Source organism: Squalius cephalus (assembly GCF_949319135.1).
Source record: "Squalius cephalus genome assembly, chromosome: 9".
NCBI classification, from domain to species: Eukaryota; Metazoa; Chordata; class Actinopteri; order Cypriniformes; family Leuciscidae; genus Squalius; species Squalius cephalus.
Genome location: NC_137130.1, coordinates 22,805,185 through 22,824,731, shown reverse-complemented (window position 1 = coordinate 22,824,731; position 19,547 = coordinate 22,805,185). Strand labels below are relative to the sequence as shown.

Genomic DNA, 19,547 nt, shown 5'->3' with positions numbered 1-19,547 from the left:
TTTGATTCTCTGCCCGTTGTTCTGGATTACCCTTTTGCCTGTGTTTTCTGCCCTGTTGCTTATTTGGCCCTTTGCTTGTTATATGGATTAAGATTCTGGATTGTCCCAATAAAGCTGAATTTGGATCTTCAACCCAAGTCTCAGAGCAGTTCATGACAAATTTTTAAATTGTGATGATGTAATAAAAATTGTAATTAGTAAAAAAAAAAAAAAAAAAAAGTGAGTAGGGGAGCGCAACGTAACACGCTTGTTGTAACACGCTTGTTTTAAATACTTCCGCACATGCTAGGATGACGAAACTTTGTGTATTTACTAGTTGCCATATCAACACCATATAGAAAAACAAAATTCCGCCAAAATTATTCATTTTTTGGAAGATATCCATAGACATTTATTAAACCATAGCAAAAGTAAATTTCTTACTTAAGTTAATTTTTCATCTCTTTTTTTTTGTGTTTATTTAAAATAAGACAAATCTGATATTATTTTAATCTCCAAGATGTTATTTAACAGTTGAGATAGTTCTTTAATGCTTCGCTAACTAGCAGAAGACACTAGCAGGGTTTAAATCCCAGTTGTGCAGGCGGGGGCATGTTGTAACACTGCGTTACAATGTGCCCCAATTAGAAATATGCTATTATATTCTATACTTTTATTAATTTTATTGAGAAAACGTGAGAAAAATGTGAATAAAGACTGAGAGTCAATGTTCAGAAATTACTAATTATTTATTTGTTTTATTATGTTGTATAGCTGTGTTTTCATGTGTTCGTTGTCAAAACTCAAAAATTAGTTTATATTTAATTATTAAAAATTGCCATAATTTTATATGAAAAAGTTTTTTAATTGTATTTTATTTAGAAAATATTTTAGTTTGTTTTGTATTTTTTTTTTATTAGATCAGATAACATTTTAAGCTGTCATAGGTTATGTTACAATGTGCCCCACACATGTTACAATGTACCCCACCTATGGGGCATGTTGTCACATTTCACTTCCATTCTTTAGGGGTATATCAAGAAAAAAGTATATACTAACTGTATTAATAAAACAAAAACACATAATTGTACTAGACGTGGGAAATTAATGTGGGAAAAAATAAATACTCTGAACCATAAGTAGATGTCCACAAACTGAGAAAGTCAAAAAGCGTTACTTTGTGCCCTGCTCTCCCCTATAAGAAAAAAAATACTGACCCTGAACTTTTAAATAGTAATGTATATTACATCCAAGTGAAAAGTAGTATTATTTAGCAAGAAAAATGTGAAATTTAAACATTTCCATTATTGGTCTCAGACTGTTGTACTGTATAAAAGTCCAGCTGAATATCGAGCACTGACATGTGTTCCTTCTGTTGGTTATGAACGTGTCAAGAACACTGGGTGGCCGTTTAGTGGGTCCCAGCTGCTGCCAGCAGTTCTTATGCTGCAAATGTCCGACATGGCCTTGAATCACACAGAGCAAATTTCACATCAAAAGCAACAGACTTCAGACACAGGCTCCAAACTGACAGTAGTTTCTGAGCTGAGGGAAAATGCAAGAAACCTTTTTTACAAGAAGACTGAGCTACATACTTTCTGTCTGGGAGTAACAATGTATTATAATAAACGTTGGTAACAACAACAAAAAAACTCAATTTTCTTTCTGTCCTTTAAACTCTGTTTAAATCGGGTAAATGCTAAAAGAAGAAAATGGGACAGGGTAGGTAGCCACAATTATGATTTACATATTCATATATCAGGGCTGTGTTTTGGCTGGTTCTGTGACCACAAACAGCTTTAGCCTACAGCATGTGTGCGACTACAGCTTACTGTAGTAAACAGCCTCAGCCATTAGTGCTCCAAAGGTGTCAGAAAAATTTCACTCAGTATGTCAGCGCCCTGATTATCAACACTGAAATCCTGCCGGCTGCAGCAAACTCGCCCGGATTTCTCCTGAAGGTGCTTTATACGACCAGTCAATTTACTAACTGAAATCATAACTTGCCTCATTGCAAACATGAACTTCATCTGCAAACATAAAAAAGACAGTTTAAGAGTTAGCATACGTACCCACTGCTAAATTACTAAATAATTATACTCCACAAGGTCATTTCCAATGCAGAGTCATGCATTTTTCATACAATGGGTCTTTAAAGAACAGCTGAATAAATAGATGCTGCATCACATTTCACTCTGCGGCATGATGCAAAGTAATTGTGTCCTTTCTAGTGGCTTCATTACAGTGTAATGTGTTCTTCAGGACACTTCATAACTGAAATGTACTTGGATGGGAAAATGAGGGGTGGCGAATCAAGCAGAGCTTGATGAATTAGATGACATTTCCATGAATCTGAAGGTCGAGTGGTTTGTCAACATCGATGAAACCTTGAGATGAATGACTGGCTAATGTGCTGCGTACCTCACTGTGAACGTCATTGTTACGGCATTGTCTGCCATATAAAGTTCGCTGTATTCACACTGTTTGAATTGATATATTGCATATTCAGATATTCAAACAACAAAATGTTCTGCGGGTCATGAAACTTTTGTAAAAATGCTCAGAAATGCTGGCGGTGGCAGGCAGCTTTTTTTCAAAAACAGGGAAAGAGTTAAAAGCGATATCGATTCAAACACCCACGTGATCTTATTTCTAAATGACAGCAATCCGTCTGTGTCTATTCAACCTTTGACAAAACCACACTGGACGATTCAAATCTGTGTTCATGCTTCCGCTGACCCAGAGAGAGCAGTTGTTGTGTATTAATCATTGAATCATTCATTCAAACGGATTTTTAAAAATGATGATTTAAACATTTTTAAATAGACTGCATCAATCATTTTGTCAGAACCTCTAATAAATTACATGTTGTTGTTTTTTGTTAAGTTTGTTAAGAATCGTGATCTCTATTTGAAAGAACCAAAAAAAAAAGTGATTCTCAATTTATCGAGAATCGTGCAGCTCTACTGCTGAGGAAATAATCATTTTGTGTGCGTTTATGTGTGCCTAGGGCCTTTGTAGATAGTTAGTTGTCCAAAGTGGCCCATACTAAGCTCCGATCGTTAAGACTCGTTTGTTGCCAGATAATTACAGTCACACAGGACCATTTTCAGTATCATTTACCACACGCAATGCGGCTTATTAGTTCTAACAAATAAACATGCTGAATAAAATTACTAGAGAGATACTGAGATTATTTTCAGTGAGCTGGATGCAGCTAAACTTACAATACCCACACTAACCATGCTTGAATTTACAAGCTAAGGGCCCTGAAAAACTTCCATAAGCCCCATCAAATAAAAACTGTTCTACCAAAGGACCAATAAAAGTCCATAAAGAAAGAAATGAATAAAAATTAGCTGGAAGCATTTTTGTTAATCCAAACAGTATATCCAATTCACCGCTACTCGTAGAAAAAAAAAAAAAGACAAAAAAAAACATTCCCCTCTGGAAGCTTGTGTTCAAGAGCCTTCAGCTCTGCTATCTGCGCTGAAGAGAGGGAGGTTCTGCATCCGTCTCCTGAGGGAAGGATTAAAGAAAAAAGGGTTTGTTGCTCAAAACAGAGACAAACATGTTTTTACCAAGATTTAGATTCATTGTGCGACTACGGGATGCTCAAAGTTTGTGTACAGGCTATGTGGCGATTTTTGACGAACAGTTGATAGCGTGTTCACAGTTTTATAGCAGTTTGACTTTATTTTCCCACATTATATTGAAGTATTGCAACAGCAGCGGTTCTCTGTATAGCGGTATTCATTTCTTAAACATGACAGTTGACTCACACAAAGCTAAGAATGTGAGAATTTTCAGGAACTATTCAACAAGCAATCAACCAAACGAAACTACATTATAAACAAACAAATACATAAATACAAATTCTGAATTAATGTTGTCCTTGCAATCCGATGAGAATTGGAGATGCTGATGCTAAATTTGCAATTTGTATGCAACCTGTTTGCACACGGAGTTCAAGGTTGTCACGGGTGGTTGCAAGAAGGCAGATGAGGATATAATTCCAAAACAAAGGTTTATTTGTAATTGAACACAGGCCGGTAGAACAGGTAGCAACACACATTAAATATAACTGAGATTGGACAATGACTAAATGAACAGACTTACCTTAAATACAAACACAGATAACACTGATTAACTAAACACAGGTGATACCGCTGAACTTAATGACAGTAACCATAGAAACGAAGGAGTGGCGGGAAAAGAACAAAGGAACTGAAAGTCCAAACAAGCACTGACACGTGACAGAGGTATCAACACAAATTTTACAAAACAGTACACTCTGCTCCGTTATGTGTGCAAGTGTACAAACAAACCCCATAGATCAGCAAAAGGCAATGCCAAGTGTGTGACATTCGACATAATTCAGAGCACAGGGTAGTCTTCCAACCAAGCAGACATGCCAGCCCTTCATGCTCTGCTAGACCGCAGACCAGAATACACTGAGTGACATTTATGTTCTTTTATTATTTTCCACTTTAATGTTGCCTTACCCTCTCCGCACTGACATTTTCATGCACTAAACAGAACAAAGATTTTCACTTGTGCGATTCATTTGATATTTAAGCATATGCTGCTTTTTCACGCAGTAATTAAACCGTGGCAGCGAAGACAGAGGAGAAACGCACATCCATTACCCAGACCAGCCCGTTCGCGAGGCCTGATTAATTTTTAACATGTATTTGTAGCTGGTTTAATTCTAGGATTTTAGTCTCGTGGAGATTCAAGCTCCATCCTGAGGAAATGGTAATCTTGCTTGACTGAAAACAAAATGAGCAAATTAAAGCGTCTGCGTCACAGTTTGGTCAATTGATTTCAATCAATAATGGCAGTGGTTTTGGAAGAAAAATGAGATATGATGAAAATATGATGTGCTAGAAACATTAAAGTTTTGCGAACACTTTACAATAACATTACATTTTAAAACATGACTTAGTTAAGGCATTAGGTACTGTATCAGAAAACAAAACTTTTACAGAATGAATCAATCGTGGTTAATTAAAATCATTTCTACATACAATATCGTTCAAAAGTTTGGAATCGGTATTTTTTTTTTTTCAATAAAAACAGTAATATTGTGAACAATTATTACAATTTAAAATAACAGTTTTCTATTTGAATATTTTTTTAAATGTAATTTATTCCTGGGATGGCAAAGCTGAATTTTCATCACCATTAATCCAGTTTTCAGTATCACATGATCCTTCAGAAATGTTCTAATATGCTGAATTGGTGCTCAGAAACATTTCTTCTTATTATATAATTTATTATCTTATCATCTGTGCAGCCTAATATTTTTGTGGAAAAAACATAGACGACGTGCTGCTATGCGCAAGTAAGAATTGCTGCTGCTGTAAAATATAGCATACATGAATAACCCGTTGCAGATCTATACAGGTGGAGCTGGGGAAGGTGGAGGGTTTCTGAAAGCGTACTGTATTGCTACAGCAAATGTTAACCACGTTTTTTTAAGGTTGAGCTACTGATACAGCAGGAACCAATCAGCTACACCCTATAGAGAATGATGTGATTGCAAGCAGATTAAGTTAAGGACATTTTAGCCTGCGCCATCTAGAGTTTCATGGCAGAAATTAAAATATGAATCTTTTGTGATAATTAAATGTCTTTACTGTCACTTTGGATCAATTTAATGAATTCTAGCTGAATAAAAGTAACAATTAATTAATATATATATATATTTTAAAATACACTACTTTTGTTAAATCTTTTAATTATTTAAAGGATGCTGATATCTAGCCTTTAAGAGAGGCTGAGATGAAAGATGGGGCCTAACAACAGCTATGATTTGTGGTGACGTATTTGACGTGTAGCTTGGAAACTGGACGCAGAATATCATTGTGCGCCCCGATTAAAATCCAGTCAGATATAAAGACAGACGACTGCTGTGCACCTCTTCAGGGCTTATCACTTTCTTATTGCCTCTAAGCCACGGGGAAGAGGAACTTCTGAATGAAAAATAAGCTCAAACAGAATTTCTTGCGGCATGTGTAAACAGCATGCCAGAGAGTATATCCATCTTGCTGCATTAGAAAAGTGCACTGCATTAACTTATTTTATTGGCACACATGCATTTAGCTATATGCTGAAGTGCAAATATATCCATACGGATAAGTTTCTCCTCATTATCAAACACAGCAGACTTCCCGCCAAAACCAGAAGAACAAGATAATTAGTCATGCCGGGCTAGGGCCTGGGAAGCAATCTGACAGAGGAATATATTGATTTAGGAGGGAGGGTGAAGCAAACAGCCGAAGTTAGGGGTTACTATCAATCTTCTCCTCCAAGTCTATCAGTATATGATGAAGCACGTATGCACACTCGCTCACATACACTCGTTCCAACAGATCGCCGGACAGCTTGTCAGAAAGAGACAAATGTAAGTGGGAACTAATGTCTCTGTGGACTCTGGAGGGAGTTTACAGCCTCCAAATATTAGGGCCCTGCTTTTTTCACCAAGTTTAAAGCTATCCCTTGAGCTGTAGACTTTTCGGCTGTAGTCGGCTGGCTAAATCGGAGGATGATGAGAGGAATAGTAACACAGGAAAAAAAATCCTCTGAGTGAAACGCCGCCTCTGCATTCATAATACAGCGATCAGTCTCAGGTGTGGGTTGTCTTATGGAATGCTGCTGCTGATGTGTTTAGCCTAAAGAGCGCTGATCTATTTGCCGGGGATTTGAATAGCCCCGCTGTGATTGGTTGTGTGTCTATGTGTGTTTGCTCCGTCTGCCCTTGTCTCCTTCACACAAACATAAACACTCACAATAGTCCCCACGTCCCCTAAAAGCAGGAATGCCTTGAGGATAAGCATGTTTACAGCTATGCCTCTCACATGCAATTGCGTCTCTAGCGTACTGAAGGAGGGATACAATGTTACGGGCAGCTGAATGCTAAAGCTTTGAGTGGGGGATTTTTATGTATCGGCAGTTCAGCGGTTCAATAATCTGTGGAGACCTGCGACAGCGGAACTGGGTGGCTAATTGACGGGCTGTTTGGACAGAGCCGCGGGATTGCGGTCACTTTCACGCTCCCTCAGTCCTGTGTTTCTGTCAGGAAGACGGAAGGAGGAGTGGGGGGAACGCGGAGAAGAGCCAGACGTTGAGCCCGCAGGGGGACCTGATGTCACTCACACAGCACAGAGCTCTCGGAGAGAAAGACATCCTACCTCAGGAGCGAAGAGTGCCAGTTCCTCGCAAACACAATGTGAAACACCTGTTACTGCCAAAAGCCTTCACATGTCTCGTACCTCAAGCACACGCGACACCGCTCCATCTCCAGAACTTTATAATTCTTGAAAAAGCTATCCGTTAACCGTATGCCTATTTATCTCAATGACACTTGTTCAGTAGGCCTACGGTTGCATAGAAGTGCCATGTTTCAGCCCCCATGCCAAGAGTCTCAAACTCTTCATTAGAAACTATCCTGAATTGGGATATGAAAGTCAGCAAAACAAAATCAATTTCACACTTATAATGAAATGCTTTGAGAAACTAGTAAAAGAGGAATTGTTACCTAAAACTAAGAGTCTCTTAGACCCTCTTCAGTTTGCTTATAGAACAAAGCGAGGTGTCGAAGATGCAACAGCAACTCTACTAAATATGGTATTACTACTTGGAGGGTAGTAAAACACACGTTAAGCTCTTATTTATTGATTTCTCATCTGCTTTTAATTCCCTACAACCCCATATTTTTGCATAAGTTAATTACTCATTTTGATCTTGATCTTAAGTTAGTGGGTTGGGTCTTTTTTAACTGAAAGAACTCAGAGAGTGAAAGTAAATGGTAGTCTTTCAGCCCCCCTAATAACATCTACAGGTTCTCCTCAGGGCTTTGTTTTGTCTCCTTATTGTATATATTTATATACAAATGATTGTATAAGTAAATATAACAATAGGCATTTTGTAAAATTTGCTGACGACACCGTTATTGTGAGTCTTCTATGAAATTGGTCATGGTGCAGTGGTTGATAAAATGGTGTGATGATGCCTGTTTGCAGCTTACAGTTTTTCTCGATTGCTTAAACACTATAACCAGGCTTTTGAACTAAAATTTCAAAACCATAACGCCATTTATCAAAAAGCACACCCATTTCACTAAACTATAAACACTATTCCCTGTTTTGACACATGAGTCAGATTTGTTGAACTGTCACTGCAAAACTCTACACACAAATCCCTTCATTTCTCATTGCCTAGACCATGTTGTCATTTAGAAAGCACTAGCATTCAATATTGTTCACTCAAGTCAGCACAGCTTCAGCTCAGTTAGCACACAATTACCCAAGTGGAAACACTAAGAGTCAAAATTTAACACACATCAATCAGAACCTTCAATAGATATATAAAAGGGCCCAAATCAGTTTATTGCGTTTTGGAACAATGGATCCAGAAAGACGTGAAGGAAGAGGGATAAGAATGAGGAGGAGGAAGGGCAAGGACAAAAAGACAAGCAGTCTCAGATGAAATTCAAGCCACTCTAGTTGCCCATGTCTTTGTCAATGGTATGACTATGAGGGAGGCTGGGCTACGAGTAAGGCCAAATTTGAGTCGCTTTACCGTCGCCTCGAGAACCTTCAGGGAGGTGTGGTGGCAAACGAAATTCTATCACTGAATAAGAGACAAACAGTTCCAATAGTCTTTGATGAGGTTTATTTTCTTGCAAGAAAAGGCCAGCAGTCGTACAGTCACACAGAGTGGCTGCAGAGTGTGACAGTGAAGGCATCCTTTCTCCTTTATAGTCTTGACTCCCAGAATGTTATCTTTCTAGGCAAATGGTATTTCAACCATATGTGGAACATTCTTAGACGTGTCCATCATATTGTATCCTTGAGTGGAGGCCCTCCTGTTACGTCCCAACACTCTTTACCATTCCAATACAATTCGAATTCCATATTAGAATATGGTTTGTGTGTGCTCTTTTACTGTCATATGTTGGTCACACACATCTTACTGTAAGTAAATATAAAAAAAAAATTTGAGGAGAGAGTAAAAAAAAAAAGAGTAAAAAAAAAAAAAAGAAGAGTAAAACAGGAAAAAAAAAAAATGTTTGTGTGTGTGTGTGTGTTTTCTGTGTATGAATAAAAATGTGCCAATGTATCCACTGGTTGTGTCTTTTGTGTTCATCATGTGAAAAGGTTTGTGATGGGGGAACAACAAGCAACATAACTTACAAGTTTTGGAAATGTTGTATTGAATTTATTGCACCAGTGTCTTAGACTATGTTGTAGTGTGTGTGTGATTTTGAGGGCTTGTGTGTCCTGTTTGAGGGCAAAGTTTGGTTTTTCAGCAAGAGTGAATGGTTTTGAGTGTAGAGCTTCATTTTGACCTGAAAATAGGATGTTTGGGGAATTGGGTGAGACGTTATGGATTTGTGTTTATAGTTTTGAGAATAAGAGGCATAGTTTCAAGAAATGTGTTTAAGCAATCGAGAAAAACTGCAATGTATCTAAGACAAAAGATATGGGCTGCGTTTCCCAATAACGTTGTCTCTTAGCGCTACGAAGACTTAAGGTATAACTTAACTAAAGGTGTACCATTTCTAGGCGTGTTCCCCGAACCATACCTTAGGAAGCTGCTTAAGATATACCTTCTTAACGTGCGACGTTACCAGGTGCTGTCCGTGGCGATGGTCTGATTCCGATGGCTCGAGAATCAATTATTCTCTCGTGCAGGGGCTGCTTCACTGCGTTATGTGAGATCTTTTATATGTCTTTATAGAAGAAGCACTTTAGAAATAGTTGAAATTGCATTTATTAGGACCCTCATGGGATATTATAAAAAATAATCCAAACTATAATAGCCTAGCCTACATATTTTAAGATTGTATCATATATTGCTGCCACAATAACCATTTCAAATTTTTACGTGCTTTCTTCTCTTTCCCATTTTTGTTTGCTGAGGTGGAGCTGCGATGAAATAGTGTTCTTGTAAATACTTTCCAGCATTTCAGTAATAAAAGTGTACATCTTACGTACGGTGCTCGGCAGTGATCAAAAAGGATTTAAACTGTTTGTCAAAAAACAGTACTTAGGTAATTTGGCCAGGGATATTTACGCGGGTTGGGTGAGAAAAAACACTGACATTATGGATTTGGACGGCAATAAAATCACAGACTTACCCTTTTAAATGTTTAAAATACCTTACGAGCCCATGATAAACAATTAGCGTCCGAATAGGACTTAACTGACAGTCTGCTTTCACTGGCCTTTGAAAGCGCTCCGCGGACGACGCCGTCTTTTAGAACAACTATTCGCTGTATCGCTGCCATAGTTTGAGCAAACCCCCCACCACAATCATTCCCTTTAAAAAACTATTAAGCCTTTAATGGTTTGCCAGCTGATGTACCTTTGGATAATTATAATTAAAAATCTAACAACAATCAGTGTAATGACAATTTTATTCTTTGCATGAAAACACTTGAATTAGCCTAAATGAACACTGTCTGGTGTATTAAAACTTCAGAATTATATTCGTATAGACCTGCAACAGTGATAAGGTAAAGCTAGTGGTCCAGACCAACCTTCCGATCGTATGACTTACAGAAGGTATACTTAACTAAGAACGTTTTGGGAAACACGTATTAACGATAAGGTACAGCTTAAGGTGTAACTTAAGAACGACGTAGCGTTAAGAAGGTTTCGGGAAACCCAGCCATGATTATTGATTTTAGAACACAAACACATTTTTCTCAAATCACATTTATTAAGAGCGAGAAGGTGGATTGTTTTGATGTGAACACAGAGGCTTTGTGTAAAAAGGGACAGTAGCGTCTATATTGTCTTAGAAAATTAAGATACTTTAATATAGACTAGACATTGATGGAATTGTTCTCTAAGTCTTATATAGAGCCGATGCTGTCCTTTTCTATTAGCTGCTGGTTTGGAAATCTTAGTGTGAAACATTAAAATGTACTAAATAAATTAGTCACAAACAGTGGGAAGATTATTAAAGAACAAAGAAGTTTGACAGTTCTGTTTGTTGAGTCCATTCTGTGATAGTGACCATATACCCGGAGTTCTCTATGCTGCCTTCAGGTCGTCGTTATAGATTACCAAAGATGAAAAAATAACCAATACAAATACTCCTCTGTTCCTTGTGCAATTCGATTGTTAAATAGTCTTAAAGGAATTTCTTAGGTTATTTTTGATATATTTTATGTACTTTTTGTATTTTGTAATTCGTAATTTATTAATTTTACCTATAAGATGTACTGTACCAAATTGCCCATAAGAGACCTTAATAAAGCTTGACCTTGACTTTTTTACAAGCCCTCAAAAATATATACTATTTGTGATTTAAAATATTATTATTATTTCTTCTTTTTTGTTTTTAATACATTGTAACATTAAAGCCACACCAGGTAGGAATTCCGTTTTGGTCAAACAACGACCCCTAGAGTCGCTGTGGACTACTTGTATTTAACGTTACTGTCGTAAATACCACTCACGCAGAGCAGTCTCTTCACTCACGGCCTGATACCCTCCCCCCTGTATACCGGTCCCTGTTCAGTCGGATGGAAGCTGTAACGAGTGGAAATAAGGTGTGTCCCCTTTAAGAGCTGCGCGCGCCCTGTTTAACTTTCGGCAGTCTGTATTGTATAGTGCCTCGAACATTCCGTAAGCGGATTGTTTCTGTTTGATGCTCATTCGTGTCCTATTTTGTCTATCAAGTAATGCTGTGGACGGTAAAACGTGTGACAGACAGTTACACGAGTTCGATTGGGTAATAACAGAGACAATTTATATAAAAGGACTTTGGTAATAAACACAACGCGTTTCAAATCGTCGGACATTGAACATCGAGCTAGCCTCCGAAGATGTCTAAGTTACTAATCCATCAACAAGAACGCCAGGTGCTTTTTAGCTCAGACCAACGAGTGAAAGCTTGTCCGAGTGATATACAATATAAGCAATATACTTACAAGTCCAACAGCATGTGAGGACGTGTTGGGGAAGTGAGGTAGCCTATGCCGTAAAGCAGTCGAATTTTGTAGTTCTTTTTGAGCGCGGGGGTTACTACCCGAACCCCGAAGTTTAAAAGTACGATTAAAAACTATACAGACCTCGCCAGGCTATGGCAGACATGTCATTCAACCTATTGTAAGTCGATGTACCATCACAAGAGTCTTGGAAATATATTATGAAGGTTGAAAAGTTACCTAGTGCTGCTTTAATATGTTTGGGGGTCAGTAAGTCTTTGATAGCACTTCATTTTACAGTCCTGTTCTGCATGTACATACTATGAACTTATTGTTGTAATTACAATATCTTTGTAATATCTAGGTACGGACCCTGAAGTTACCTTATATTACGCATTACTTTCTTAGGTAAGTACACTGTAAGTATATAGATGTAAGTGCATGTACTGTAAAATAAAGTGCAACCAAGATTTTTTAAAGAAATTAATACTTTTATTCAGCAAGAACACTTTGGTCAAAAGTGATAGTAAAGACATTAATAATGTTACAAGAGATTTCTATTTCAAATACTGTTCTTTAGAATTTTCTATTTATCAATTGTAATAAAAAAATGTATTACAGTTTCGAAAATAATTTAAGCAGCACTGTTTTCAACATTGATAATAATAAGAAATATTTATTGAGCAGCATTACAATGATTTCTGAAGGATACTGTAACACTGAAGACTGGAGTAATGATGCAGAAAATTCAGCTTTGCCCTCACAGGAATAAGGAACATTTTAAAACATATTAGAATAGAAAACAGTTGATAACTGTCAATGGAGAAAGATGCCTTTTGCTTTCAGATGGTGGAAGCTATAGTTATGACATCTACCAACACATACTAACCAGCTAAATCATGACCCCTTGGTCTGGAGCATGTGCTAACAACTAGGTCACAGTTCTAACCACATGAAAGAAAGATTAGTTGTGCAATACTGCAAAATGCACAAGACATTTGAAAACTCTGAAATGACTTGTTTTATTAAAGATATATCATCATACCCCAGGAGCCATTGGCACAAATTCAGTTCGAGTAAATCTATTAAAGCATATGCTTCTCAACACCAAACTGACCTGACAAATGCTAACAGAGGCCCTATAATAATATCTGTCCTCACCCTGGGCTTTTGATCAATCTAGGTCAGTGTCACTTGGTTATCCATTGGAATATATGCACAAGGGATCTGTCCTTGCTTAAAACAAAATTGGAAAATGCATCTGCAAACAAAGCAAGCGGGAGAGCAAACAAACACGGTGGAGCAGGCTAAAAGAACCAAAGACCTCTACTTACGTGGTGGACTAAGCTAAAGCATTCACAATCCCCTTCACCACCAGGAGCTGACAGTTAGGTGGAAAGGAAAATTGAAGCGAAGCTATTTACATTCAATTATGTCTAAACATCTTATTATGATATCTATTGTGAGCAATTATCATGAGTCAATAACAGCTGAGTGTTTTAATTATACCCCATGTCGAGGGAAACAGAAAGCAAATAATGCTGCAAATCACACACGCACACACATTCGCACACACATTTTTCTATCATGATGAGAACTTACCAATGACCTCTATTGGTTTTACACTGAATGCATGGTATTTTCTATCCTCTAACTACAATTTTATTAAGACATTATTTAGTATGTGTATTAAGCTAATTTAGCTGATTTCAGGGTTTTTCTGTCCATGTTTGGACATTTGGCTCCCACAGTTATCCGAAATCTGATTTAGACTTGAATTAGGGCTGCACAAATATTATAATTGCAATTCATTTGAAAATTGTCTTTTTACATTTAATCAGTTTTGGCATTTTCACATAAGCACAAATCAAGAGAATGTCAACTCATACACAGGGTTAATTGTACATATAGTTTCCGGATTTAGTTTTATTTATTTATATTATTTATAATATACATTAACACAATGTCTACACAATAAAAAACAGTAAAACCTTAAGAAGCTTTTCTGAAAAGCTAAAACATTGAATATTAATTCCAATAATTACAAATTATGTTAATGTTTTTTCTATTAAAACAACAACAACAACAAAAATGTTGTATTGTAGCTCAGAGGTTGTGCAAGTACATTTATTCAGCAACCACAATTGCAAACAATATTCATGTATGTATTTATTGCAGTTTGTCACTAAGAATTTTTGCTTACAGATTTGGTAACAGCAAATAGCACAAGTGGCCTTGTAAATGAACACACAGTCAGTGTGAGTTTTTACACTCTCATTTGAGCAGAATATCTCAGTTGATGTTACTAATGTTTGTCTGTGTTTTTTGTCTTCTGTTTATTCGCAGTGCACAAAGAGTGTGTGTAAACACTAAAGATCACGATTAAGTAAAACACTAGGTAGAAAATGTATCTATTTAAGAGAAAATCTCTTTGAAATCTGTGGCAAACCCCAAGCATGAAAGCTCGCGGAGGCTTGTTATCAATGCAAGTTAACAGAAATGTCAATAGAAGAAGAGAAAAAAAAAATTCTTCAGGATAAATAACCAGAGAGCCAATATCGCAGATGATTATGCTGAATTAATCAAAAGAAGCAGAAATCACGGTCTTGGTCAAAATAAGATTAATCGTGCAGCCCATACCTGGAAATGATTAAGACCCTTCTGTCAATGTCAGTAATTCAAAGACCTATTCATTTTACATAAATACAAACTTCATGAACATTCCAGACTGATGTGCTGTTTGTAAAATTTGAAATGTGTTATGCATGTCAACTGCAATAAGCTTTCTAGGAAGAGGAAATTCTTGTATCCACAAGACAGACAAAATGCTACATTAAATTGGAATGCAGTTACATAATTCATTTACCTCAATGAGGCAAAATGGAAATGCTATTTTTATTAACATCAGCATAAATCAAAGACCATAAATTAAACATTTGTGCTTGGCAACAAATGAATATGAAATGAATATGCACATCCAATTTGAAAATTTCTCTTTGATTTTTGGCCCTTTTGTTTGATTATGAAACCATCTGATGATTCACGATGCAGACTTTCAAAAGTACCTCTGTTCTTTTGGTATAATGATTATTGTCGCAATGTTTCTGAACGGGAAGAGCTCTAGGACACAGGGCGTGGGAATGACAAATGAACAGCTCATATTATGAGTGCAATTGCTGAAACCAAGTAGTGGGGCTAAATGCCAGGGATGTGATTGATCGAAAATATACCGCTTTCCCTGCTGATGCAGTCATTAAATAAACACAGCATCTGGAATCGGCTAGACACGAGCACGCCGTGTGCTCTTTTCCTCAGGCTAGCGATCCGCTCGCACCCAGAGGCCAGCGAGCTCAGCTAAGGTCATCTCTCACACTTCATGCTAAAAATATCAGTCGTCTGCTGTTAATACGAAGCTTCCGGGATGGTCGCAGTGATCCCGGTTACTCTTACATCTGCAATCTCGTCACACAGGAAAGGCTAAAGAGATGCTTCCCAAAATTGCTCCTTGTTTTTCTGCCTGGGTTGCGCAGCCCGTGGGATGGAGGAAGTGTCTCGTCATGCGTGGAGACAGCAAGATGCCTGTAACTAATCTAACTGACAGCCTCTCAGACACAGATCACAGGGCTGATGGGAGAGAATGGTGGAGCAGGGAACTTTCCAAGCAGATTAATTTATAAAGAAGTACTTCTGTGGCTCGTGAGAGGCCCGTGCCTGACATGGGATAGCCCATCCCATCTTCAGAAACAAATACTTCTTAAAATAATTTAAAAAAAAAAATTCGGTCCTAATTTACTAAACCTCATGTTGTTCCAAACCTGTAGGACTTTCTTTCTGCAGTGAAAGACACATGGAGAAATTATGAAGAATGTCTGTTTTTATTTTTTTTATTGTTTATTTTTGAATGGTAATTGAGGCTTTCATATAGTAGGTTCAGTGAATTTTTGCAGACAAAATCCAGTCATTTCTATAGGAATCCACATGACTGCGAATTTAACCATGCAGACTTCGGATTGTGTTCAGGTTGGTCAAGTGGAATCACCAGACTGGCCAAAGGAAAGCTATTCGAACTTCTAAAGCTGTGCTTCATGCATTGCTACACTATTGACAATGGACCCTTCTTTTGTCTGCGAAATTTTGCTAATGGACCACACCTTAAGTCTTTTGAAATAATAAAATAACTTTCTGTAAGGAATTTAAGTTGATATTCAGTGATAAGACTTCCCTCCAATTGCTATTAATCACTGCTAATGGAACAGGAGAGTCATGAGTCAGAAGAACTAAATCTGACCTGGTCTGTGAATGAATCATCAAACCAACCGATTTAATAAAAAGATATCACTCAAAAGAATCATTTGTTCATGAATCAGACATTGTTACTTCTCTCATTATCTCCTGAGAACATATCAAAGAGACCAAGGCCAGATGATTTTAATGCAATAACGACTTACATTCTGTTCTGTTCCTCAACTATTCATCTCACAAAGCTATTATGTGGCTCCGGAAGACTCGCATTTAAAATGCTAAAGTCATACAGACTACTTTTATGAGACTTTTAGGCTTGAAAGCTTCAGTCCCAATTCAGTGATACTGGACTAAAATACATTTTAAAGAATTTCTCCAATGGGCTCCACAGAAAAAAAAAATCATACAGCTTTGGAACGACATGACGGTGAGAAAATGTGTCTTTTAATGTCTGATGCAGTAAGCACAAACAACAGTGAGGACAACACTTCACATTTGCCTGTCACATGTTTTACCGCTTTCTCTTCTCAGCATTGCTTTTATCTTTCTGCAGAACAGTACTTTCCCTGCTGTGGCCAATGGGGAGAGAAACCATACAGAAGAGGTGAAAGAAAGTAGCAGTGGAAGAGAGAAGCCGAGAGAGTCTCAACTGTCACTTTTAATTTCTTGTATCATAAATGGTACTTAGGATCAAACATATGTATCTACCTGAGAGAGAAACCTTGAGTTGAACAGAAGACTAAAGCTCTACGACACATCAAAGGGTCACTCCATGTTATCAGGATAAGACGGAGAATGTATCTGTCTCAGGAAGATAAGGCTATGTATGTCCAACACATCCTATTATGACTTGACAAATGTTCTTTGCCATTACCAAAGCAATATTCATTCATCCATCCATCAATACACATAACTTTAATAAATATGGCATGATGGACACATATAAGACCTTCTGGAGTGCACTTGAGGGGCGTATGGAATTTGTTTTATTCGTTTTAACCAATTTAACTAATGCAAAAATCATGTATGATCTCAGACTCTAAATATTTAATTCCAACAGTGACAGGATTGAAATACAACATTGAGGAAACTTCACTCTTGGCATAGGCGGGATGAAAAGTGAGCGAGAGTTTTTACAAAGCAATACTGTTGCCATGCGCACTTTCAGTGACTGACACTGGTGGAGGTATCAAACATCAATATACAAATGCACCCTGCTCTTCTCCCTTGAGGAGAACAGCTGAATCTCCCGCTGTTGTCTGTGCATTATAAGAAATCATGAGTACAGGGGAAAAGGATCCCTCCTGTGAACACAATGAGGGTAGCAAGCCCAGTCTGTGCCCTATTTACAAAGACTATGTCCAAATGAATAGTCACTACAGTGGAAAACAGAGAAGAAAGCATATCTATCACCTCACCGCTGACAGAAACTGTTTTCTCTTGTAAAGATAAATTGACTGTTTGCAACACCTGCAGACTCCTAAGTTTTAACTGAGAACAGAACATTCAGTCCTAAAGTGCAAATAAACTCACTATTCCTGCAATATGACACAGGAAAATTGACATTTATTGCTCATTACACCTCCATAATGTTTTTGATTCTAATAATAAATGGCCAAATGTGGTTTTTACCATTTCCTTTTCCTCTAAAGTTAACTTCCTAAAGCAAAAGTGCAACTTTTAAAATCGCTATCAGAAACTTTCCTCAAGCTTACCACTGTAAAGTTTCCGGCCGAGCAGTTCTGCCCACTGAAGTTGCAGCTCTTCAGCATCTCTTCCAGCTGGTGACCCGTCCGGTTAAAGATGTCCTGCATGTCCGGTGCCGGATACTCCAAATCGGTGGGCTTGTGGCCATCCTTGTTTTTTGGGGGCAAGCCGGTCAGGTTGGCCAGGTGGTAGATGTCGGCGTCGGTAAGAGCGGAAAAGCGGAAACGGTTGATGTTGCAGATGGTCACGGCGGGGAACACCATCTCCGGGGTGGCCTCCTCGTTCAGCGCAGTGACGTGAGGATGCTCCAGGTAGGAGATGGCACACTTTGCCGCCTGGTACAGAAAGAGAGCCAGGGACACCAGAAACGCGAGAGCCCAGAGGGTCTGTCTGACGCCCAGCCGGCCCGACACAAAGATGTGGTTAATTCCATGGAGAGAGCTACCACTGGCAAACCCGGCCAGGTCCTTGACTGGGGGGCTGCAGCTCTCCTCGATCAGGCTCTCTTTGTCCCCATCCTGGTTGCCTTTTTGCTTCTCATCCTCCTCTGCAAATTTGATTTTGCAAACAAATTCGATCGGCATGTGGGCAGCCAGGTCTGCGTTTGGGATGCTTGGATAACAGCTTGGAGCCCCAGTTTCCACTAACTCCCGTTGCTCTGACGAACAAGATCTCAACTCCAGAAAGAAAGGAAGGGAAAAAAAGGCATGCAGAGCGAGAGCGAGGGCGGCCGTTGCAGTCGCGTGCAGTGGAGGGAATTGCCTCTGTCTCTCAGTTCCAGCTCTTCAGTGCTGATGCTCGTGGTGCTGCGCTCGGACTGCTCATCTGAGCACTTGTTCAGCACGCTTACGAGTCCTGCTTACCAGCTGTGATACACCTAGGAAAACAAACAACAACAACAAAAAAAAAAACATATACTAAACCTCTTCTTTGCTTTATAGACACAGATAAAAATGCAGCATTTTGGCTCAAGCTAAAAGAGGCTGGGGGGGCTTCTTAATAATTCATGAGGAAGCAACACTGATTATTTCCTCTTCACCGGCAAAAGCAGCGACAACTCAAACACCCCCCACGCTCTCAGTCCTCTCGCTTTCTCTCTCCGTCTCCCGCTCTCTCTCTCTCTCACACACACACATACACATACGTACGTATACACTCGCAGCCCCCTCTCGTTCTCTCGCTCTCTCACTTAATCCACTTGTTTGAGATGCTTTCTTACCCCTTGACCACAATAAGTTGCCATCAAAGGCTGCTTCGCTGAACATCCCGGACAAGATGAGAACATCAGGAGGGTCAGTGGATTTTAATGTCGGCCCCCCACCCATCCACCCCCACCTTAGTCCCAGAAGACATCCTAATTGCGACAATAATGAGGCGTGAGGAGTGAGCATAAACAGCTCACAACTCTGAACAATCAATCTTCAAGAGAAAAAAAAACAAAGAAAAAGGGAAAAAGAGAAAGAAAGGATATTGATCGTGCAGAAGCATCAGTCAAAGATTAAGGGAAGCAGTACAACGGTCCTTTCTTATCAGGAATTAATGGTAGCATCACTGGGCTCCGGCACGAATTTGAATTAGTGCCTGTCTCCCGATCTAGGATCGGATGACACAGAAGATGCAGAAATACTGTATTGATCTTGACCCTACTTTCACACTTTTTAGCTTCTTTCAT

General features: G+C 38.5%; 1 protein-coding gene across 3 annotated transcripts in view; it reads right to left on the bottom strand.

The window, feature by feature from the left end:
- asic4a (acid-sensing (proton-gated) ion channel family member 4a) overlaps positions 1 to 19,547 on the bottom strand; it is a 111,299-nt gene that overhangs the window by 85,154 nt on the left and 6,598 nt on the right. The window contains exons 1-2 of one of the 3 annotated variants that reach the window (XM_079882085.1): positions 19,095 to 19,142; positions 17,884 to 18,752 (exon numbers count right to left, since the gene is read on the bottom strand). In XM_079882085.1, coding sequence (XP_079738211.1) covers positions 17,884 to 18,459 — 576 coding nt within the window. In that variant the 5' untranslated portion in view covers positions 18,460 to 18,752; positions 19,095 to 19,142. Of the gene's footprint in view, positions 1 to 17,883; positions 18,998 to 19,094; positions 19,143 to 19,547 lie in introns of those variants that run through there. The other 2 variants (XM_079882086.1, XM_079882084.1) reach the window with 2 other exon arrangements.